The sequence below is a fragment of the Streptopelia decaocto genome (assembly GCF_964273445.1).
Source record: "Streptopelia decaocto genome assembly, chromosome: 4".
Lineage (NCBI taxonomy): Eukaryota > Metazoa > Chordata > Aves > Columbiformes > Columbidae > Streptopelia > Streptopelia decaocto.
Genome location: NC_138658.1, coordinates 53,906,814 through 53,931,277, shown reverse-complemented (window position 1 = coordinate 53,931,277; position 24,464 = coordinate 53,906,814). Strand labels below are relative to the sequence as shown.

At 42.3% G+C, this 24,464-nt stretch overlaps 1 protein-coding gene across 1 annotated transcript in view; it reads right to left on the bottom strand.

Moving 5' to 3' along the window:
- Nucleotides 1–20,193, bottom strand: part of SMIM14 (small integral membrane protein 14) — a 42,498-nt gene extending 22,305 nt beyond the window's left edge. Inside the window, exons 1-2 of the mRNA XM_082050285.1 lie at nucleotides 20,010–20,193; nucleotides 4,316–4,426 (exon numbers count right to left, since the gene is read on the bottom strand). Of these exons, the coding sequence (XP_081906411.1) occupies nucleotides 4,316–4,390 (75 nt within the window). The 5' untranslated portion in view covers nucleotides 4,391–4,426; nucleotides 20,010–20,193. The remainder of the gene's footprint in view (nucleotides 1–4,315; nucleotides 4,427–20,009) is intronic.
- Nucleotides 20,194–24,464: the final 4,271 nt, after the last annotated feature.

The following is a 24,464-nucleotide window of genomic DNA, read 5'->3' as shown; positions in this document are numbered from 1 at the left end:
TAAAAATGTAATGTATTTGGAATGCCAAATACTTTTTCTAAGATTTCAAAATAAATACACCAATTAAATTAGAAATCAAAAGTAACATGCTGGAAATTAAAATGAGAACTTCAGGTTGTAAAGTCAGACTTTTTGACCTCCTTCTGACCTTAGGCATAGCAGTATCATTCAAATTTCCTGTACCTTTAACTCTAACAGAAATCCAGTGTATTTGAATACATATTTTTAACCCTACATGTAACAGTTGTAACTGAATACATCAGGCCTTCTTCATTAGCAGAAGCCTTAATTCTTATCAGTGTTGTTCTATACAGGTATAAACTAATTCATCTGTAAAATTTAGTTTACTTTAACGCAAATGCAAGTTATTAAAGTCTACATCAATCACAGGGTTTTTGCACAATGTCATTACTAGACTGAAGAATCCTACATGTACACTTCCACACCTGGGCAACCCTTACAATTACACTGCTGTTGTGCTAAACTTGATCTTAACTCTGAACTTCTGGATTTACAACGCTCAGTCTGGACATAATTACAACCACCTTGTTACACTATTTGCTCCAAAATCTTGACAAGCACTCCCAGCTGTAACACCATTCAAATGTGCTCTGGTGTGTTTTATACATCTAAGTCAAAAAGAATCAACAATTACGTAAGTACAGTGAACCATCTGGGGGATACAGCATGCTTGGTTATTTTTTTCCCCTCACAGTATGTGCAACTACAGATTGCCTAGCTTTCCTGTACTGCAATGGTCTTGGAGTAAAGGTTCGGAGGATCCAGCTTTTAGAGGCAGTGGGCACCCAGTCTCCATTGAGACTTGTGGGGGTCAGCAATTTTGAGAATCGATGTCCAAGGGTTCCTTTTAAAACAAATAGTAAAATTCCTGTTGCTTATGTTGTGTAAGATTGAGTGACAAACCAGAAACTTAGGAAGCAAACTCTCACTGAAGCATGAAAGTTACAGACCCAATAATGAAGGCTTAGCAAGTCTCCTGCTAAAATAATGCAACAGGTTACTTGAGGATAGTCTGGCTGATGACTGAGACTTCTCCTTTCTAGATTCTGCTGAATTATCCCAGCTAGTAATTCGCTCTTATAAATATTTAGGAGCATCTGTTTTGCTTTTTAAGATAGATGAAATCTGTCATTTCCCCTTACTCCTCACCATTTCAAGTGCTAATTGGTATGATCTTTTTGGAAGCTGGACACTGAGCAATAAACTCCATTCCTGCAACTACACAGGAACAGTGTTAGACTGGTCTTGATGACTGCCCAAGAGTGTGCACCTAAGATGTACTCTGTTTACATCCACAACACAGGAACTGGTGTCCCTCCAGATGATCCATTTGCACCCACCTTACAATGCATGGTGCAGCCCAGGAAAAAAAAATCTCACAGACCTTTGCAGCACTTTGGACACAACTTGCCTACACCATTCATACCTAGAATCCTCCAGCCACAACATAAAGAGAACTGGCTGACTGGTACTACTGCCTGTCAGTGTCTTCTAGCAAAAAATGAAAGGATAAAAAAAAAAAATGCAGAATGGGGGTCAGATTTGCATCTGACAAGCCTCAAAAGAAAGAGCAGTCAACATGCATTTTTCCTTTCTCTCTCCCAGCTTCCTGAGGCTTGGTACTAGGGGTTTCTTTGTCATCCTGTCATCACTTCAACATGTGTCCAGATGTCTCAAGATACAGAATCAACACAGCTGTGGGATATGGCACAAATGACATGTTGAGGACAAGAAGAAAAATTTTGGGGGGAAAGAACATATGTATGAGTGTCCATACGGGGGTATCAGGGAGAGCTTGGAGTATTTTGAAATTGTGCCTCTAACTGGGAAACATGAGCTAGAATGGCTGAGCCCTGATATAAAGGCTCCACAGAAGAGACAACTGTTCTCCACAGAAGCCTCAATTTTCTGTGCCCTCGTGCCAACAGCATTGACCTTTAAACAGTGCGTAAGTAGACTGAAGGATGCGATTACACCCTGTGCTCAGCACTTTAAACCCATATCTGGAATGTTGCATCCTGTCTCAAGCTCCCTGACACAAGACATATATATTTACAGACTGAAGTGAATTCAGAAGGGGATCACCATGGGCTGGAGCACTTGCCCTGTAAGTAGAGGCTGAGGGAGCTGGGCTTGCTCAGCCCAGAGAAGAGATGGGTTTGAGTAGATCTAACAGCAGCCCCCCAGTACCTACAAGGAGGTTATTGAGAGGACAGAGACATGCTCTTCATATTGCTGTATGCAGAGAGCACAATGGATTCAACTAAAACAGTGGATGGAGAAAAATTTCTACCACAAGGACGAAGAAACATTAGAGCAGGTTGCCCCAACAGGCTGTGGAATTGCTAATCTTGGAGGTTATCAAGATTCAGCTGGAATAAAAGCCCTGAATTACCTGGTCTGCGTTCACTTTTGACCCTGCTTTGAGCAGAAGGTCAGCCTAGATGACCTCCTGAAGTTCCTTCCACCCTGAACAATCCTGGTAACACCATCCCTTTTACTTCTTGCACCTCCATCCCTCAAACAAGCTTGTTTGCCTGTTCAGCAATAAGAATGTGAATCAACCTCTAATGACTTGTGAGTATCAAGAGAGCACCGGCTGCACCACCCTTGTGAACTGCCATCAGGCCCCTAAAGCACATGGAACTGGCTATGCAGACATGCTCTGTTTGTCTGGTGTCATTTTGGCCTTTGGTGCAGCTCGCCACTACATGGATCTGGGCTGTCTGGCAACTCCAACTTTGACGCTTAGCCCAAGGATCTCATGGTCTGTGAGACGACAAGCGCTTGTCATTCCTTCCTGTTCTTCTGGGGGATCATTTTGGCTTCTGCTGTAGCCACTGATGTAGCCCTCCTACTGAGAGAGCCTGGTCCGGGGTATTTTGGCTCCCAGTGGGGCCTATGTGTTTTTGAGGAGGCATTCTGTATGCACAGGCCCAGGGGTGCGATGTGAGAGCACAACGGCACAGGTTCTGCAGTGCTGCAGTGTAGACATGCGTGGTGAACTCTGCTTAGTCTGAGCAGAGTAATTCTGCAAAATGGGGTCAGCCAAGCTTCCTGGGAGCATGCACAGGTACAGCATCATGGCTTTAGGTTCTTTTGCTGGCACTCCAGATGACATAGTATAACAATGCACTCCAAGGCAAATAAAGTATGGACACTCAGGATTTTATGTTCAGGGTGAAGCAGGGCTATGAGTGTAAACCACACATTTGCAAGAGCAAGCTTTATATACTTCTTGCAAAGTGCTCTTTAAAACAAGTTTGTTATTTTATGGATGTATGCATGTGGAAGGGGGTTTATCATAAGGGAAAGCACACAAACCGATTCCTTATTCCCAGAAATACATTATTTGGGCACATACACATTAGTCCTACTCTTATCATAGGCTAGTGAATGTCATATTTTCCTGACAATTTTTGCCAAATACTGATAAGAAACCTTGTGACGAGGGGCCTGATCCTACAGAGGATGCTATTCACACATATTGCCTCGAGCAGCTGATGTGCTCAGTAACTTAAAAGGACACTCATTTAAGCCCTAAGAAAGAAAATGGGATAAAAACAAATTCATGAACATCAACAAGGGGATGTACATTAAATCAAGCTGATGTACAACATGATCTTAAAAACCAGTTTAACCAAATTAGAGTTGTGATCAAGTTTACCTAATTGCTCACAGTTTAGAATTGTTACTGTTATTTTAAAAATTACATGCGTTTACTTAGAAAAAAAAATAGTACGTTGTTTTTCTTCAATGGACAGTGAACTAAGTTCCATACAAAAGCAAAGAACCATTGCTATTGTACAGGTCACAGTCGCAGCAGTGTAAAATAACTTGCTTGAATTTGCTCAACCATAACAATGACATAGCAAGAAATAGAATTCAAACTCAAAATCACTGGATTCTCAACTTCAGAATTTTTTAAAGTTTTGTTGTAAAAATTTAGACATTGTTATCTTGCCATATGAGTACATGCAACTTCACATATGTATTACCACCTCGAACTCAAAGAGTTTATGGGGGAGTTTCTTTGTTTTTATGTAGACCAAGGTTACAAAGAAACATTTCAATAGAAACACTGCAAATGCTGTCAAAATGCAGCTCTGGGAAATAAACAGAAAGCTGTAATTTGTATTAACTATTCAAAAGCTCATGAGAAAGTCAGATACACAGTCTCTAACTGTACACACAACTGAATAAGCAGTATCAAAACATCAGTAACTGCAAATCTGCAAGAGCTGAAGTAATGTCTGAATAACCACCCATCCAAATATCCTCATGTTATCCTTACCAGATTGATCAGTCTTCTCATTGCATGTTCATGAGAGCAAATGCATTCACAAGGATCAAATCCACCTTCTGCCATGGTTCTCTGGATAAACCTGAACTTGCCTGTGAACACCTGAGAAAAACAAGAACAAAAAGACAATGAACTCTTTTTCAACTGACCTTATTTCTGAGAGACTCGCACATCAAGTTTCAGTTCATTTAATGCCAGGGTGAAAAAGCAAAACAAAGCAGGGTAATCCTATTATGCCTTTGGCAGCATGAATGAAGAAATCTGGTATGTGCAGTTACATTTTGATGTTGCTGAAAGCAGCATCTCACACTGGCTTCCTTAGAGAACCAAATAATTTTTTGCAAGAATTTCTGTGTTTCCCCTTGGTCTTCATACATACCACAACGGAATACATCCTAACAAACAAGAACTACATAGATTAAATTCTGGTCACTCATCTGCAATGGGAAACTCTTAAGTGTACAAATACAATCTGAAAAGTCAGAGAAACTTGTACTCCTAAACCCTAACAAACTGATGTTCTCCCTCTGGATCAATGCACAGAAAAATAACTTAAAACCCAGTAAGTTCTTTGCTAAAGGAAGAAACAATCATCCTTATCAGCTCCTCCAAGCTCAGGAACGATGCATCCCAACAAAAACGAACTCAGGCAAAAACGTCAGGAGACCTGTATGGATGAACAAGTAGCTGCTGGACAAACTCAGACACAAACAGGAAGCCTATGGAGGGTGGAAGCAGGGACAGGTACCCTGGGAGGAATAGAGAGAAATTGCCTGAGCAGCCAGGGATCAGGTTAGGAAAGCTAAAGCCCTGATAGAATTCAATCTGACCAGGGACGTGAAGGGCAACAAGAAAAGCTTCCATAGGTACGTCAGTGATAAAAGGAAAACTGGGGAAACTGTGGACCGTTTCGAGAAGGAAATGGCAGACCTGGTTACCCAGGATATGGAGAAGGCTGAGGTACTCAACAACATTTTTGCCTCTGTCTTCACTGGCAAGTGCTCTAGCCACACCACACAAGATGCAGAAGGAAAAAGGACTGTGAGAATGAAGAACAGCCCATGATAGGAGAAGATCTGGTTCAAGACTATCTAAACAACATGAAGGTGCACAAGTCCATGGAACCTGATGAGATGCATCTGGGGGTCCAGAGGGAAATGGCAAATGAAGTTGCAAAGCCACTATCGATCATATTTGAGAAGTTGTGGCAGTCTGATGAAGTTCCCACTGACTGGAAAAGGCAAAACATAATCCCCATTTTTAAAAAGGGAAAAAAGGAAAACCTGGAAAACTACAGGCCAGTCAGCCTCACCTCTGTGCCTGGCAAGATCATGGAGCAGATCTTCCTGGAAACTGTGTTAAGGCACATGGAAAATAAGGAGATGACTGGTGACAGTCAGCATGGCTTCACTAAGGGCAAATTGTGCCTGACAAATTTGGTCGCCTTCTACAATGGGGTTACAGCATGGGTGGATAAGGGAAGAGCAACTGGCATCACCTACCTGGATTTGTGCAAAGCATTTGACACTGTCCTGCACAACATCTTTGTCTCTAAATTGGAGAGACATGGATTGGATGGATGGACCACTCAGTGGATAAGGAATTGGCTGGGTGGTTGCACTCAAAGAGTTGTGGTCAACAGCTCAGTGTCCAAGTGGAGACCACTGGTGAGTGACGTTCCTCAGGGGTTGGTATTGGGACCAACACTTTTAACATTGTTGTTGGTAACATGGACAGTGGGATTGAGTGCACCCTCAGCAAGTTTGCCAACAACACCAAGGTGTGTGGTGCAGCTGACATGCCTGAGAGCAGGGATGCCATCCGGAAGGACAAGACAGGCTGGAGAGGTGGGCCTGTGCAAACCTCATGAAGCCAAGGCCAAGTGCAAGGTCCTACACATGGGTTGGGGCAATCCCAAGCACAAATACAGGCTGGGCAGCGAATGGACTGAGAGCAGCCCCAAGGAGAAGGATTTGGGGGAGTTGGTTGATGAGAAGCTCAACATGAAGCCGGTAATGTGCACTTGCAGCCCAGAAAGCCAACTGTATCCTAGGCTGTAGTAAAAGAAGCATAACCAGTAGCTCAAGGGAGGTGATTCTTCTCTGCTCTGCTCCTGTGAGACCCCACCTGGAATACTGTGTTCAGCTCTGGGGCCCCCAAAATAGGAGGGACATGGACCTGTTGAAGTGAGTTCAGAGGAGGGCCACAAAGATGATCAGAGGGCTGGAGCACCTTTTCTATGAAGACAGGCTGAGAGAGTTGAGCTTATTCAGTCTGGAGAAGAGAAAGCTCCGGAGACACCTTATAGCAGCCTTCCAGTACCTAAAGGGGACCTACAAGGAAGCTGGAGAGTGACTCTTTACAAGGGCATGTAGTGACAGGAGAAGGAGTAACGGCTTTAAACTGAAAGAGGGTAGATTTGGGTTAGATATAAGGAAGAAATTATTCATCACGAGGGCAGTGAGGCACTGGAACAGGCTCCCAGAGAAGCTGTGGATGCCCCATCCCTGGAAGTGTTCAAGGCCAGGCTGGACGGGGCTTTGAGCAACCTGGTCTGGTGGAAGGTGGACCTGCCCATGGAGGGTGGTTGGAACTAGATGATCTCTAACATCCGTTCCAACCCAAAACATTCTATCATTATTGTACAATGAAAGCAAGCAGCAGGGTTGCAAAAGTGAATGTACTTGGAAACACTTTAAAAATGGAGCTACACACACTAATTTTAGATCAAAGAAGTAGGTCACTCACTTAGCAATACAGAAAGTTCAAAGAAGCTGTATTGGACATGGTAGGGAATCAATTCTAGTTTATTCATCGCTAAAACCACCTACAGCAGACATGTCAAACGTGTCTTTACTATTTACCAATACCTTTCTCTGTGGCTTAATTGATGGTCAAAATGGGTAGTAGACTGCAAGGCATTTCTACGCTTGTGCTCAAATCAGGGATTGATTTTTCTCAAATGGGGACTCCTATGATGTATTAGATCAGTTCTGTATAATGATACTTCCAAAATATTTTTGTTAACTTGGTATCAATAAAGGCAGATTCAGATTGTGTTTTGTTGCACACACTGAGGTCCTAATGTGAGATAACTGGCAAGCCTGATAAATGCAGCAGCCTAGAGTAGATACAACCTCTCAATTTCCTAAAATAAGTAGTTTATGAAGGTGCCACCCATTTGATAAGGGTGTGCTGAATCAACAGATGTGCTCTGCAGTCACCACCTATAAAAACTTACAGCCTTAATCAAGCATCAGAATTTTAATGTTTTAACCTCACTAGGAGAAAAAGGAATAACCGATAAGGCTATAAGGTACCTTCATTCAACAGAATGTATCACCACAATAGTTCTTCTCTCTTGGGGCAAAAAAGTGATGGAAAAAAGAAAATGCACTTCAGGAGACCTCCCTCTGTCAATGCCTACCACTCTTCTCTGTTACCCAGACAGTAAAAGAAGGTAAGAGATAGCAATATCTTCATTATGGAGTCTAAACATCAGTGCCCTTAATCTGCTAGGGTCTCCATTTTTTAAAAAGAATACTGAAAATGAGGGGGAAAAAAAAAAAAAGAAAGGATGAAAGGCTTTTTGCCTCAACACTAAGAAAGAATAATCTGGCAATGTAGCGACAAGATTTGAGGATGACTTAATTATGTTGCCTACAAGTACCTTTGCATAGAAAAATAAACCTGAGTATTGAGAAGTTCTTCAGGGAAGAGGTGATCAAGAACCAATGGCTGGAAGCTGTAACCAACCAAATTCCAAACAGAAGCAAGGAATACATTTTTTGCCATTACAGTAACTGACCAGTGTGACAAACTGCCAAAGAAGGGATGGATTTCCCATCTCTCAGTGCATTCAGATGTGATTCAGCCAAATACAGGTTACAGGGTAAAATACAAAAGCACACAAGTTTAGATATAATGTTCTCCACCATACAGGAGACCATGGCAGATGATCTAATGATTCTTTTTGAGAATTAATTATAAAGTTACCACACTAACTTTCATAAAATTATCTCAGAACCACTAGAACTGCACGACAGCAACAGAAGAAATTTTTAACTACGCAATCTCCCTGGATGATGTGCCACATCAACTTTTTTAGCGCAAGGAACAGGTAAAAGCACTGATTGCTAATCAGTGCAAACTAGTTTCTCTGGAGATAAAGCTGACATCCAAAAGAAGGTATTTGAACCAGTAAAGTTGCAAAATAATATTTAACTGTAACTTGAAAGAATTTAGGAGTCAGAAACACATAGTAATGTCACAGCAATTAATAGGGGAGTGTTTATATATGACTACAAGATATCAAAACATCATATGAGAGCCATCACCAATGAAACCAGGGTAACATTCTTTGTAGAGCACACAACTGAAAATAATCAGACAATGAATGGGGAAAATTATTCTGTCATATAACATCATAAATTTAAGAGGAGATGTGCTAGAAGGAATTTACTCCAAGGCATCTGAACTGCACATGACAAGTTACCTTAATGAGCTAAAATAAAGCAGAATACATCACCAAGGAAAATGCCATCCAAGCTTTCAACAAAAAGATCCCTTACAAGCTTTCTCACCTTCATGGGATGCTGAAAGGAATCATCATTTATCTTTCCTTCCTCCAAGCCTGTAACGAGCTCTTTTATCAGCAAAGGACTGAAGACGGACCATCTACTTTGGGAGTAGCACTAGGTTTTCCCCAATAAAGATACTAAACTAGGTTTATTTTATTACTTTAAAAAAACCCAAACAGCTAACTAATCTCCCCTTGTGCAATGATTTTTTTGCTGGGAACTGGAAGAAACAGCAGATTTTATATGTGGGTGACCAGTTATAAACAAGTGAGAACCACTCTATACTACAGAGTGTTTCAAAAAGATGGACCCAATTTCAAAGCAAAGTGATTTCAAACGGGGTCCATCTTTTGAAAGACCCTGTATATGATGACTTTCACTTGTAAAATTACACTCTCACATCTGTATTCCTCATTAAAACATTCTTGGCTTGATAACTGTATTATTTGTAACAAAGCTTGAATGCATAAAGGACTAAATGTCAACTAAGCTCTGTAATCTGTAATATTTTGTGACCCTGTGTAAGATTTGGTAAAAAGATACTAGTATTTTTATGTAATACATCACGGAGCAGAATTCCTTGTCTCCACGGCGTGCTCTCAGGCAGCCTGTTGGCAAAACCCCTGTTCCAGAAGTGCAGTGTGCTTAGAGCGCTTCCTGCCCGCCTCCCGGTACTTGCAATTGTCTGATCTCACGTCAGCGGCCAACTTGTTCTGCCCAGCCCTGACCTCTTTGCTTTGAGTCATGCCAGCTCTCCACCTTTTGCAAATACAGTTCTTCTACATACAATCTGTCACAGAAAATAGGAGGATCTGCTCTGTTCTTTTCCTCATGACCCAGAGAAAGAAAAAAAAGCTTGTAGTTTTATTTTATTTTACTTATTTTTCTGTGTGTTTTCCTGTTTATCACTACCTTGTTTTTATTGGAATTTATAGAATAACTGGTAAGGCCACAGCAACTGGTAAGTCTACGATGTCAAATATCTGCAAGTAATTTTGCTCTAGGTAAAATTACTGCATTTTGGTTTGGCCATATTACTGCAAGCACAATATTTAAATTCACACGGTTTACAAACAGCTGGAAGATACACTTGGCAAACACACCAAAGCTCCCACTGAAAACAGCTGAGAAGGTATATATTATGGGCTCTAGACTAAGCAAACTGACAGAGAGCATAATAAAGGAGAGAATTAGTAAAAGCGGACAAATACAATGTACTATCAAAGAGTCAATATGACATTTACAGTGTAAAGAGGCACAGAGGCAACCACAAACAGTACAACTGAAATTAAAATACTGTAGTCAGAGCTGGAATTACTATAATTCAGGAGCAAAGTGGAGGATAGTCTCTGGTGATTTAAAATAGAAATAAAAGCCCGCCATTGCCTTTTGACTTGAGCATCTATTCAAAATTGTAGGTAATGAAGCCATGTTGAAAAATATTTCCAGTCTCTTATGACTTAAAAAATAGCATTCTCAGTTATAGTAATTATTGCAAATTGTTTCTTCTTTCATTATCTTCCCCAATCCCAGGCCTACAGCTGTGTATTATATTTCATACACCCTGCTATCAAAAAAGCAATCTTTATGGCTATAACCTGATTTTTTTTTTTTACCTGGAGACTGTCTTGTATTTTTTATTATTGCAATGACTATACATTATTTCCCAATTCAGCAACACCTCTCCTGAGTAAATATCATGCAGCTGGTGAGCTCTGGGAGACAGAAATTATACTCTCTCTCCACTCTAATAATTACAAAACTGAATTCCTTTCTAGCATGAAGGCAAACAAGAAGTTTTGTCAATTTTCCATGTGCTGGATGTCCTCCAACGTGACTCCAATATAATGCGGATTAGCAAGATTGTCCATGTGCACATATTTGTGATCTCTACTCCTTGGTATAAAGAATCACGTAAAAATACTTATAACTCCACTATTAAATCAGAGTCACTGCAGACTTATCATGAACTAAACCCGTCATCTTCAGCACCAAAACTCTAAGCCCACTAACTCTTATCTTTCCTGGATCCGGGCACTTTTAAAAATGCAGGCTATCACACACACGCAATACATACAATGGCTGAAGATTTCCTCTGCTAAGAATTATTTTTGCTGTGTTGCTATTTTCTTGAAGATTGAAGGTAAGAAATACTTGAGAGCAAAACACCTCACAGTACAGCAGACAAGTAACAAAATTTTTCCATATTACTTTCAAGAGAAACAAAAGTCTATTCAGCTCCTCATTACTGTTTTTCAGCCAACTGCAATAACTCAAAGCACAATTGTCAAATATCTCTAACAAGCCATAAAATTAATTTTGTTTCTGAGTTCAGCCTGAGAGAAGTGTGGCAGAACAAATGAAAATATGTATAAAATTTTAAATAAAAATATAGAAAGAAAGCAAATGACTTGTTATGCCTCTGCAGGCATTCTGAAAAATGATAAAGGGCTAAAATAGCAAAAGCCATACAAAAAGCATCAACGATTCACTGACCCAAAGATAAAACGTTCATTTCTATTCTACTGTCAGAGACAGAAACCCTTTCTCCTATACCTTCCTAATCTCCTAAAGGAGCCAGGTTCCCATAAAAAAGGATTTGTTCTCTTGCCCTTTTACCTGCAACTAAGCCATTTTAGTATCCATGCTTTCTTACTATACCTGACCCTTTCTGCAATTATTTTCTTCACAGCACACCCCAAGTTTGGTTCTTCTGTATAACCATATCCACCTCCAAATGGCCTCCAAGTATTCTCATCTAAAACGTCCTGCACTTTGGCCTCGTGTGGTGTAACACCCTTGCAATGCCGCACTTGAAGTCCTGTCTCAGAGAAACGATCAGGAAGCCAAGGGCCTGGCATAAGTATCCAGTGGAGGTGGTCGGCATTTTTTATGCAGGAGTTTTAAATTGTCGGGGTTATAGAACTGTCAAAAATAAGCTAAAAGATTTCTAAGGAAACTTCCTCTACAAAGCAACTTCCTCTGCTCATACAAGGCCAAAAATAGGTTCTATAAAAAAGAAGAATCTTGTATACAAATTGATACTAATTAAAACATTCCAGTGAACTGTTCTCCTCTATTATTGCAATTTAGATAGTTCAAGTAAATATGCCCTCATAGAACTTAAGTCTGAAACACCACGACATTATACTTGGCTTTTTCATAATGGTAATTTTTAATCCCTTTTATTAACAATGCAAGAGAAACTCTCCCGCCATCTCCTCCATGCTTACAGCTCCATCCTACTTCTACCTAAATGAATACCAGCATTCCCACTGGCTTCAGTGGAGCAGGATCTAGTAGCTCTGCAAGGTCACAGATCTCCAGAGGACTACTGATGATCTTTTTCTACCAGGCCTCCTCCTGGGCATTGAGTTTTCAGGACAAAAGAAAACCAGCTGGCTGACTAGGCAGCAAAAGCAAACCAGCAGGATATAAATGTGTGTCCTGCCAGGAGGAGCACAGCCACAGCAAAGTGTGGCTCCAATTACAGCTTTCTCCAACTAATTGTCCCAGTTCAGATCAGCCATTTAGCTTTTCTAGGGAAAACAGCTGCAATGATTTTGATGGCTGGCTGATACAATACCCAAAGAGGGTTCCTAGACATAGCAACACTTTCAGAGTATAAACCAATCCTCTCCACTCTCTTTCCTTATAATTCCAGGGGGCAGGGAGGAAAGCAGCTGATTTTGTACTTGAAAGTGTCAGCATGTCTCCATGGACTTCCAGCTGTAGCCTAATGAGCTGGCAAGTGTATTTTTGCACTGCGACTTTTCTCAGGATAATTAACAAGATGAACTCTTCAACGCAGATTAAGCTAAGCCAGTTCCTTTCCTCATGGAAAAGTCAGTGCCTAACCACGCACACATGTATCCAACTGGTGCTGTTCTTGTTGGTTTCAGAGACATCAAGACCAGGAAGACCTCTGCAATAGAATGCTCACCCAGCCACATCCCGCTCAAGGCATACTAGTGGATAACTTGGCTACCATCTCACAAATCATTTGGTATGTAAGTAAATTATGAATTAATTTTGTAGTGCCATCCATCTGGTACTTCTTACAAACACTAGTTTAATACAAAACAACTCCTGAAAAATAGAAGCAAAATCAAAGAAACTAAGAAATGCTGAGCCAGCCACTGAAAGATACTACAGTGATATTCTGAAATCAGGGGAGGAACTTTTCAGCGGGGACAGGCTCAAAACTGAGAAGTGCTAAAGATCTTCCTGATGTTTTTTTTCAGATGGTGTCACAAGACTACTGGAGCACTGGCACATCCCCCCACCCCACAGCAGGAGCCCACCACTGTGTGACCACCACAACGTTGTGAGCACTGCTGGGCCACTACCCTTTTCATCCCAATGCAGACATTGGACCTGCTCTCAGTGGGGCAGGAAATTCTTCTGGCGATTGCCAACAGCGCTGGCTCCGAGAGCAGCGAAGCAGGAGCCAGAGCATGAGAACTTCAAAGTCTTACAATTATGGTCAAAGCCCTTTCACAGCCAAGCCTCACAACTCCTCTCTCACTGAGGTGTGTGAAAAAGTTCACACTGCTCTAAAGAGCAGCAGGATCTGGTAGGAAACCGGTAGGAAACTTACTCTTTGTGGACAAGGCTAACCAAGGTTACAGGTATGCTTACATGCATCAGTTCAACACAGAATGGTAAATCAGGGAAATACAGATGATAACACAGGTGCTTCTTTCAGTTTAGTTAAGGCTTGTCAGCATCAAGTACAACTCCCAGAGGACAAGAACCTACACATTAAAACCCCGCACTGTCCAGTACTGTTCCCTACCTTCCTTTTCACGGCCAATCCTCAAAGTGTGACGAGAGAGATTTCAGGCTGTAAGGCTGATGTCAGTGATCAAAAGTGAATTCCCCAAGGGAGCTAAATAAGACCTACCACAATTAGAAAAAAGCTATTTGCTTATTCCCATGCAGGTGGCTTAACATTTCTTCTGGGCAAAACACTTGAAAAGAAGTTAATTATGGACGAAAAAAGCAGTCCAGTCATGGAAGAAAAAAGCAGTCCAGCTATTTTAGAATTCATTTACAGATATTTGATACAGAATGTTATTGCCAAACTCCAGCTGTCAGCATTTGGTCATCCTTTTGTTAAAAGAATTACATTTTTCTGAAAGAAATCTCTTGGAATATGAAAGCTAATTAAGAGAAGATGTCAATGACACAGAACATTGTCCAAGAATAATACCCTCTTTCTGCTAAGTAAATGCTTTAGCTTCAGTTTAACATTTATTTCCAGTGTAGGAGACTTCTACAATGGTATAGGACAACAAAATTATGGCTATTTAACCATTTTGTTTGATGTATATTAATGCAGAAGGGTGGGCTATCCTCTGTAAATTACTAACATTGTTTCAACTAGTTCAAAGAGGAGACTGGGAGCCCTCTCCTGTGGTCTTCAGTAAGGCAAGAACTTATTGACTTTAATGGGATTTTCCACTTGAGTGGTAAGTAGAAGCATCAGGTCCTAAGCAAATTTGCTTACTCTCTTGCTTTTGCTTAGTGTCTCTGGCAGTACAGATTACCCCACTGTTTGTGTTGACATTCCTCTTCCCATTTTCCAGCAACAATTGCCAATCTCCTAAATCCAGCATCCCTGCAGCTGTACAAGTGATGCACTATTGCAGCACATACCAAATCTGAAATCCCTGCTGAGAGCACTTCTGCACCAGCACCGAGGATACCCATGCCAACCAGGGCTACAGGCTTGTGTTGCAATGTTTTGACAGGCCTGACTCTGGACAAGTACTACACATGAAAGAGGAGCTGGCCTTCCACGGAGCAGACTTTTGCAGGGAAACAGGAACAAAGGGTACTCCCTGCAGATGGAAAACTGGGGAGCTGAGCATCTTGCACCTGCCTCCCCATGGGAGTAGAACAGGGAAAGCGACTTTGCTCTTGGTTACCCAGCCCATGAGATGTTTTGCACTTTTGGGCTTCATAATACAAAACTAATCATTTACTTTAAAAGACCAAGCATTGCAAAACAATATGTTCCTATAACAAACTATGTTACCTATCCATACAACATTTCTGCTCTTGTTCCAAGATTTATAAATCAAGATTATGATTAGTATGTTAAAGTCTACCAAAGTGACTTGAGAGCTCAAAGCAGATCCAACTTTAAAGCTCTGCCAGCGAGGGTCAGGACTCAAATTCACGAGCAAATGGCTGGGGTGTAACAAAGCCACAGCTCAGCAGCTGAGCTGTGGCACAAGTCCCTGCACACGCTCTTAGCCCATGGGAATTGTGAGTGAATGTGACTTTGCTTAGTCTGTGAAAGAAAAAAGGTTATGCTGAGACATTTCAGAGCTGCCCTGAGCTAACTGTCAGCACCCAGGCAGTTCCTGCAGCTCAGGTAGCCTTATTTTGAAGTCATTTTTTTGGAGGGTCAGTAATTCAGTCATTCAGAAATTTTTAGGCATTTCCTCTCTTTGCAAACATAAACATTAAAAAGTTATCTTAACCCTTTACAAAAATGTACGGTTTCAAAACAAATAAAAATGAAAGTTTTTTCCACAATATTGAGCCAGCAAGCACAGCCCTAAATCATGAGTTATGAAGTTTTTTGAGACTTGTTTATCAAGAGTACAATTGTTTAGATCATAAAATACCTTAATAAATACCTAAAACTGTAAAAATATACTATTCCTTAACATTACTCCAATTGCATACAAACACAAAATTATACTGCAACTCCTTGGAATATTTTCATTATTTTTTTCTCCAGGGATGACATATGTTTCTAATAACTTGCCACTGAGCAAACAGATTTAGCAGGGTAGCAGCATGCTGAGAAAGATAGCAGGATTTTCAATTTTCAGATGAAAGCAGCTCTATTCCCTGGCAGCCCTACTCCCAACGCCTTTAGGCCAGATCAAATTTTATCTGAAGCTAGTGGGTGCCTGTCTGTGACTTCAATTGAAACTGAATCAGGCTTTCTACATACCTGCTGTAAACAATTTGAAGCTTATCAATTAGAAGATTTTTAATCAGTACTTATACCAGAGGGAATCTGTAGCAATTAACAGGATTTCTGGGCTTGGTTATTTACATACATTTACCTAAAAGATGACCCAGTTTTTACCAGAGAATAACATCCATCTAATTCAACAGACTCACAAACTAGTTTCAACTATCAAAAGGAAAGTGCTATGTAAATTATGCAAGTCTCCCCTGCACCTACTAGCAACAGATTTTTACATATATTACATTAATTTGCACAAGGAAAATCCATTGTACTATTTCACACGATCAGGATTAGTTTGCGACACACATCTCACCTTTGGCTTCATGGTTTTCCTGAAGGAAAGAATGTATTTTTCATCTTCAGACACTTTTGTTCTATGTACTAAATTGAAACTGAAGCATCTGACCATCTCCTAGGCTCAAGAAAAGTCTATGTATAAGAATATTTCTATATTTCATTGGGGTCTCTGATAAAAGCTTTACCTAGCCTTTTCAAATAGGGGTGCTTAATGACAGGTAGTGTCTAATCAGTCTCACCTAGATATTAAAGTGATGAGCCCTGAACACGACCATAACCACTTGCACAAGAATTCTTGTTAAACTTAGGCACTCACACAAGGAAGCTTTGTTTCATGCTTGATTTAGTGCAACTGTTTGAAGAGCTAACACCTACTTCTCTTCACATCTTCATGCAATCGCATTTGGACAGCTGTTCTTTAACTTTTTAATTTATGAAAACTCACAAAAACTATTTTATCGAGTTACCTAAAAATATTGCCTTGCTAAAAATAAAGCTTTTATGATTAAATAACAGCAAATATACAAACATATAGATGTGAATATATGAACAAAAAAGACCAAAGCTTTGACAAATAAAGCACTGCAGCTGCTTATGTCATGTAAATCGTTGGTGCTGCATTTTTGTACAGTTTTTCTGTTCTTTCTGATAAAAATCTTTTCTTTCCTACAGTGCTTTGGATCTGACATTTATCTAGCGGTTTTATAAAGTAAGAATGAAATGAGAATGAAACTATATTTAGCTCCAGAAAGCCATAGTTGTTAATGCTCTGCACAAGCTACAGAAGAATCAGAAATAATCTTAATGAGGAAAACTTTTTATCAAGTGTAATTCTATCTGTTCCCACCCAAATGGGACTAATTTGTTCCATTATCTGTAAAAATATGAGCTAGACACTTTGACTAAAGCCTCTGAAGTACAGTTGTTCAATTAATAACCATGCTAATGTACAACCACTCAATCATGCCAAAGGCTGCTCCCCGAGCATCTTCAAATCTTTCACAAAAAATCATATCGATCAGCACTAAGAGACCTTTTTCTTGCCCCAGCCATTAGCATGGAATAGGTGATGGGATGAAAAGAGGAGGATAGGACTACATTTCTCCACTGTTCTGCTACTCGAGTCCAGCAGAAATAGGACTAACACAGCTAACAGAGACTGACACCGTACACCTGTACGGTGTACGCAGATCAACCTAGGAAGTTAAAACAAAAATATGCTTAACATCAAGTGTAATGGCATGTATGTAGGTACATGTATGCAAAGCATGCATGTAATAGCATGTATGCAAATCAGTCTCACAGTCTCTGATTTGCTTCCCAAGCAGAATATGGACTGATTACACCAAATTTTCTAAATATAAATACATCTGTCAAAATATTTTAGTATTTGTTGTGATGAGTAATCTGGTAAGTGTTCAAAATCATACAGAGTAAGAATCTGATACTTGGTATTGTCAGGGCACTGTACACATTCTCTATTCACACGCACTTTTTAGAAGAGAAAGAGGATCTTGCTACTGTGAAGACCTGTGATGCTGTTAGAGCAAATTCTGCTATGATGAACTTCAGCAGAGACAAAACTTGGTCTTTAAGACTGTATGTCAAGTGCCTAAAATATCTATGAGGGAAAATTCTGAAACACAAACATTGGCTTTGTTTTATTACACATCTGTTATGCAAATAACATTCACACATCACTAATTCTGAAGTCTAAATATATGAAAGTAGAAAACGGGAAATTAATAACAAAACAAGAAGTCAGTTAGAAACTAACTTTCTCTAAAACCAAATACCAACCTTTTGAAAACAGGTACAGCAGTTAAAAAGCTATTAAAATTATAAAGCATTTTCAAATTGTTTTAAAAGTAATCTACATAAAACCAAGTGTGTTATTCTTATTTCTCCCTTAGAATAAGGGAAGAACATGGACTGCAGAATGTTACCCATGTAACAGGGCCATGCACTTCAGACTTAGTAGTCTTGACTGTGTTTTGGGTGAGGTGCTGCAAAACGATCACAACGTGCACACTAGATGGAATTTCACTGAACCATGTTCATTATATTTGTTTCTATAGTCAGGAAAATATATCGAGCTAGGTTAAGGTAAGATCCACCCAGAGACATAGAATGGCTGCTACCGCTGTCTCCGTTCTAAAGAAGAACCTCCCCTTTACACTCCTGAACAGGTCAGGGACGTCCCCACCTGCCAGAGAAGCAAACACGACAATACTTTGTGGAATAACCGATAATGCATCCAGTGCAGTTTTGCACTTGTTTAGCACCATATACAACATGATCTTAAACCACTTAAAATATGGAATTCTATACCACTCTGGAGTTAGGCAAAAATTGTAAATCTCGTATTTTATGAAACAAGGCAAAAGAACCAAAGAGGTTGTACTCATCCACCTCAGTGGCAGCAGTGGGAACAGCGCTAGGGCTGAACTGATGTACTGCTAACATTACAACTACTTTTATTTTGCCAAATGCTTCTACCATTTCAAGCCACACTGACAGAGACAGGGTCACTTTTCTAAATCAATGACTGACATCAATAGCTTGATTTCTTTCATCTTGACAGGTCACAGGAATTAGATGGAATTATCAAGGATAATTCTCTGACTGTATATAACAAGAAATCAAAAGTAAGGCATTTTTTTTCCATTTTGATTTTTTTGAGCTGATGTCTGCTTTTGGAAAGTAACAAAAGCAAGCAAAGGTGGATAGCACTCTAATAGTGAAGCATGCAAAGACTTCTAAGACGTAACTCACTAATGCTCACTGCAGATATGTGCCGTCCCCAGTACGCACATTAGTAACATTAACATAATAAGCTGTTAAGACCAAAAAAGTTAAATGTCCTCACGTCTCAAAACTGCAATTCTGAAGACTGAGTAGACAAACAAGTGTTTGCCAGGAAGCTAAAGTTTTTGATGCAGGTCATGCACCACATGCACATAGAAGCAGTGGTCAGCTCAGGCCTCAAAACTGCCATGGAAGGCAGCACCTGAGCAGTAGGGCAGGACTCTGGGGAATCTGGAGTGGTGACAGCTGCAAAGAAATGACCATGGACTGGTCTCCAAGGTCAATATACCCCTTCCCCCCTGGAATGCACTACGAGTCACATCTTGGAGCACACATATGAAGAGTTCCTGGCAGGAATCCTATATTTCATAAATTAATGGCAGCACGACGCTGTCCTTTTCCTGAGATTATCTATCAGGAGACATTGTCCAACTTCACCCACTTCAGTGGCACATGCTTTTCAAAAAGTGGGGAACAGCCTGAGAGCACACACCCTGGTGTCAGCATGCCACTTCCAGCTTTTTTAGAGAAAGAAAACTAAAACTCTCAGGCTCAAAGTATCAGACTGAGATCCTTAAAACCAAAACAAAACAAAAACAAAAAAATCAACACAAGAGTGACACATTGCACTAAAAACGCCAACAACCAGAAAAACCCGAATCAGGCCAGCTGTGAAGTGGACGAGCAGACGTTTCACAGTTCGAAAAAGAGCTGCCTAACAACGAGCGGAACGGCTCCGGCTCTCCCAGTGTTTACCTTCCCAGGCACCGGGCGAAGCGCCCGGCAGCGGGGACACTTCTGTATTTCAACAGTATTAAAGTTACGCCTGCAGCCCCCACCGGGGCCTCTCCAGGCTCCGCGGCCATCCCCCGGGCCGCACCGCGCCGCTCCGCGCCTGGCGGACGGAGGGACAGGCGGCGGTGTCCGCGGAAACCCGCCCGGCGGTGCCCGACCGCGGCCGGCCCGCGCCTTCCCCTGCCCCGCCGCGGCGCCCCCCGCTCACCGTACTGCGGCCGCCGTCCCGGGGGCGCGGAGCGCTGCTGCGGGCTGCGCGGCTCGGGGGCAGCGGCAGGGCGGCCGGGCTGGCAGAGGCGGCCCCGCGGCTCGGCCCCGCTGCTTCGGGCCGGCTCACACGTCAGCCCGCGCCACGAGACCCGGATCTGCCGGCTACCGGCGGCGGCGGGGCCGGGGCGGTGCCGCGCGGCTCCCGCCCCCAGCGCACGCCCCTCCGCGGCACGGCCCGGCCCGGCCCCCCGCGGGACGCTGCCAGCCCGCACCGGAGCCGGGCGGCTCACCGGGCAGGGGCAGCTGCGGCCCGGCCGAGCCCGGCTCGGGCGCTGGGCGGGCAGGGGGATACGCGGGCGCGGTAGCCCGGTGTGCCGGGCGGTGTCATTTTCAAGCAACGCGTCGGCCTTAAAATAAAGCCCCATTAAGTCGGCGCTGGGAAAACGCAAGGAAAATAGCTCCTCTGGGGCCTGGAATGCGGGTGGGTCTGCCACAGCACCCACTGTCAGGGCTCTGTGCCCCTGTCAGAAACGTCGTCACCTCGGTTGCTTGGCCCCAAGCCATCACCCCCAAAGTATGAGGGAATTTACGGTGAAGTTTCTCACCTAGGAACCGAAAGCATGTTAAGGAGCTCATGACTCACAAGGCTTCTCTGCAATTAAAGCATCCCTCAAAATATGCATTTAGATATTGTGGAAGGCAGTTAGAAAGGACAATTTCTAATCATGGCTCCTCACATCAGCCAGTTGGGTTTACCTGTGCCTGTGCAAGGTGCCATGCTCCCATACAGAAAGCTGGACTGCATCCTGTCCCGGGGATGTGATACCATGCCATAATGCAATGGGGATTTCACAGGAAAGAAAATCTTGTCCTCTGGTGTTTCCAAGGGTGGCTTAGCTCCTCCAAGCCAGAAAACAAGAATGATGCTACAATTACAGTGAGAAAGGAAGGTTGGATGTAAGTTGTGAGTTCTCACAAGTCACTACATCCTCATGGCAACAGTGCCTCATACAGTCTGATATGGCCCACATATGGGGACAAGCTTGTCCGTTCTCATCACTCTTTGCTGCTGTCAGGAGCCTTTCAAACCTCCTTTCATGGCTACAGTTTTTTCTACAAGTTTTTTTCGAGCCTTGGGTGTCAAGCCTAGGTTGCTCTGCCAAGTCTCAGGTGCATTGCCAGTTGGCAGCCTTGCATGTCCAGCCATCACTGGTGTGCAGAGCCACCTCTCCCTGTAAGACAGGTGTAGGCTAACTCTTGCTCATTAGGGCTGCCCTGGACATAACCATTCTGCTTCCTGAGCGGCAGCAGGCAGGCAGGCTACCTCTATCTAGTCATGCCACCATGACTTGCTGTGGATGTTGCCTCTCCCATGTCTCAGCCCCCTCTCTTGTGTTAGCATTCAACTGAACAGTGTCAACACCGAAAAGTGAATCAAGGCACTGACACAAAACCAAGTTATCATACAAAAAAGACAAAACTATGCAGAACTCGTGTCATCTTGTCTTCCTCAACCATGGGAACTGAACCTCTGGTAAAGCACTAAGGATGCTAAAATTTATCTTTAATTTGGAAATATAAAACTACATCCCTACAACGTTTCCTGGGAGAACAGGTTTCTTGACAGCCTGTCCAGGAGTTTGAAGTGCAACAGGAACCACGAATATCAGCAATATCAAGGTACACTTGGCTTGAAGTGTACTTTGTCTGTCCAGGCCAACACAAAACTATCCAAGACAATAGTGTCAGAGGGTGGTTGCAAACAGAATGATCAACAGAATGATCCTTCCTCCCCTCTCTCCCTCAGCCGTTCTAACACTTCATCATGGAACAAGCCATCCCAGAAGCAAGCAGAAACAGCTCCTCAACACCCTTAAGCAGCCTTGCCTATCCGTCTCCCACAGCTACCACCTGGGGCTAGTCATTGTTGTAGAAAATGGATCTGAGATCCTGGAATCCCAAAGCCAGACATAGCTTACCACGAGTCCTGGGCTCAAAGAAGAGAGGAAAGCAATGGCAACCACACAATGGTGAAAAGTTCCTCCTGTCAAGCTGAGGCGGGAACACTGAACACTTCTATTTTCTTGCCTATGGGTAAAGCCAAACAGCCGGCTGTACCTAAAAGCATACTTGGGGCAACTATTGTAATTGAAAAGAGAGTCTCATAGTGATTGAATCTTGGAGAACTGAATCTGGACAATCCTATAACTGGAAGGGCAAGATTAAGTGAGCTGGACAGACAGTCTTGTCAGAAATAACATGAACCTGCAAAGAGTCAGGAGTTGATGGAGATGACGACTGAGCAATCTCCAAGAAAGCAGTACACACTTAGCAGCTAGAGCTGTGACATCTTCCTCTTTTATTCTGAATCAAACACAGCCACCTCAAAACTCATCGCATCCCCTCTTTCTGGCTCATTTGTAACGTTACCCCATCCAGGAACTCGCAGCACGTCTGGTAATCTCATAAGGAGGACATGGACCTGTTGAAGCACATCCAGAGGAGGGCCACAAAGATGATCAGAAGGCTGGAGCACCTCTCCTGTGAAGACAGGCTGAGAGAGTTGTTCAGTCTGGAGAAGAGAAGAGAAGAGAAGGCTCCGGGAGACCTTATAGCAGCCTTCCAGTACCTAAAGGGGACCTACAAGGAAGCTGGAGAGTGACTTTTTACAAGGGCATGTAGTGACAGGACAAGGGGTAATGGCTTTAAACTGAAAGAGGGTAGATTTGGATTAGATATAAGGAAGAAATTCTTCATCACAAGGGTCGTGAGGCACTGGAACAGGCTGCCCAGAGAAGCTGTGGATGCCCCATCCCTGGAAGTGTTCAAGGCCAGGCTGGACGGGGCTTTGAGCAACCTGGTCTGGTGGAAGGTGTCCCTGCCCATGGCGGGCGGTTGGAACTAGATGATCTCTAAGGTAACTTCCAACCCAAACCATGATTTGCACTGTCTTTTTGACAGCAAAATAGCAATTATTTTTGTGATTATTCTTCTTTGCTCAACATATATCTTTCCATTGGCATTCCTGGAAATATGGCAAGCCAATGGGCCTAAATGAAGGATGGATTCGTGAAAGGGTGATCCTCATGGATGAAATTTCAAAGTATGAACCGTCGAGGAAAAGGGGCAGGCAATAGGAGCTGTAGAAAGTAGAAACCAGGAACAAGAGAAACAAGGCATAAGCTTACTACTTCAAATCAGCAAGGACATATATTTAAACAGAAAGTTGCTAGGTATTTTGCATAAAACATTCTGCCAGAGCATCCCGCAGAATTTGGCCCTCCTGGATGCCATGGACAAATGAACAAGCCATAGCAGGCACTGATTCTATCTCAGCTTCCTACTCCCAGGCTTCAGCCATCTGTTCCCCCTTACACTCACAAATTTAGTGCACAATACAGCAGTTTTAATGAGATCCTGATATGGAGGCTGTTTTCAGACTCACTCTATGAAGTCTCCTTTCTGGCAACCAAACTATGATGAAAACAGTGATGACGTAGGCATTAGAGTCATTCTATATCAGCTAGTAACAAAGACACAATAGTATGTCCATTGATTTTGGCACACTAAAAAGAATTGTGCTGTCCACCGCCAAGCTAAAACTATGAAAACAACTCTGCTTGAAAGGCAGAAGACGGTAATGTTCCTTCCCCAAATACCCCTGTACAATGGAGGAGGGTGGGAGGTGAGTAAAACTTACTATGACGTTCTTTACATCCATCATCTCAAAGTAGTGTGGATTGGGCACTTCGTAAAGCAATAGGCAGATGTCACATTCCACATCACAGTGCTAGCTTTCAACTTTTCTACCCTGATAGGCAACAGAAAAGCTGGAGTCCTGTTGGAGATCTAACTTGACAAATAATGGACAAGCTTGTTTACAGATACCCAAGAACACTACTTTTCCCATTCTGAAGTTCCCTTTCTGCTGATGTTCTTCTCATCTTTGCTGTATAACTCATACCACTAGGCGTTGTACTGCTCACATCCAGATACTTTGTGGAGTGGAAATGCTTCATCTGCAATTCATGCAGTTTCATCATGTCTGAAAAAATGACCTAGAAATGGGGCACATACTCTAATATGTAACTCTTTTTCTGTCTGCTCCCTCTTCACTTGTATGCTGTCCATAATGAGAAGATAATGCTGTTCCCAGAAGGATTCTACATGAAACTCTACTGCAAAATTTTGATACTGAAGAGCCACTTGGAAGACATCTGCAGCATGATCTGAAAATGGCATCCAAGAAGTGGAAAAGAAAATATGATAAAGTACCTCTGCAGTAGCAAGGTAGGAGTGGCTTTTTGGCAGCAACACTGGGTTTCTTGAACGAGGGAGCTAATTTTGGAAAAAGAATCCAAGCCCTTAGAAAATTTGCTCACAAACACTCCTAGAATTCAGCTGGGCTGACATCTCACAAAGCACTGGAGAATTGCAAAGCACTTTGGGATAC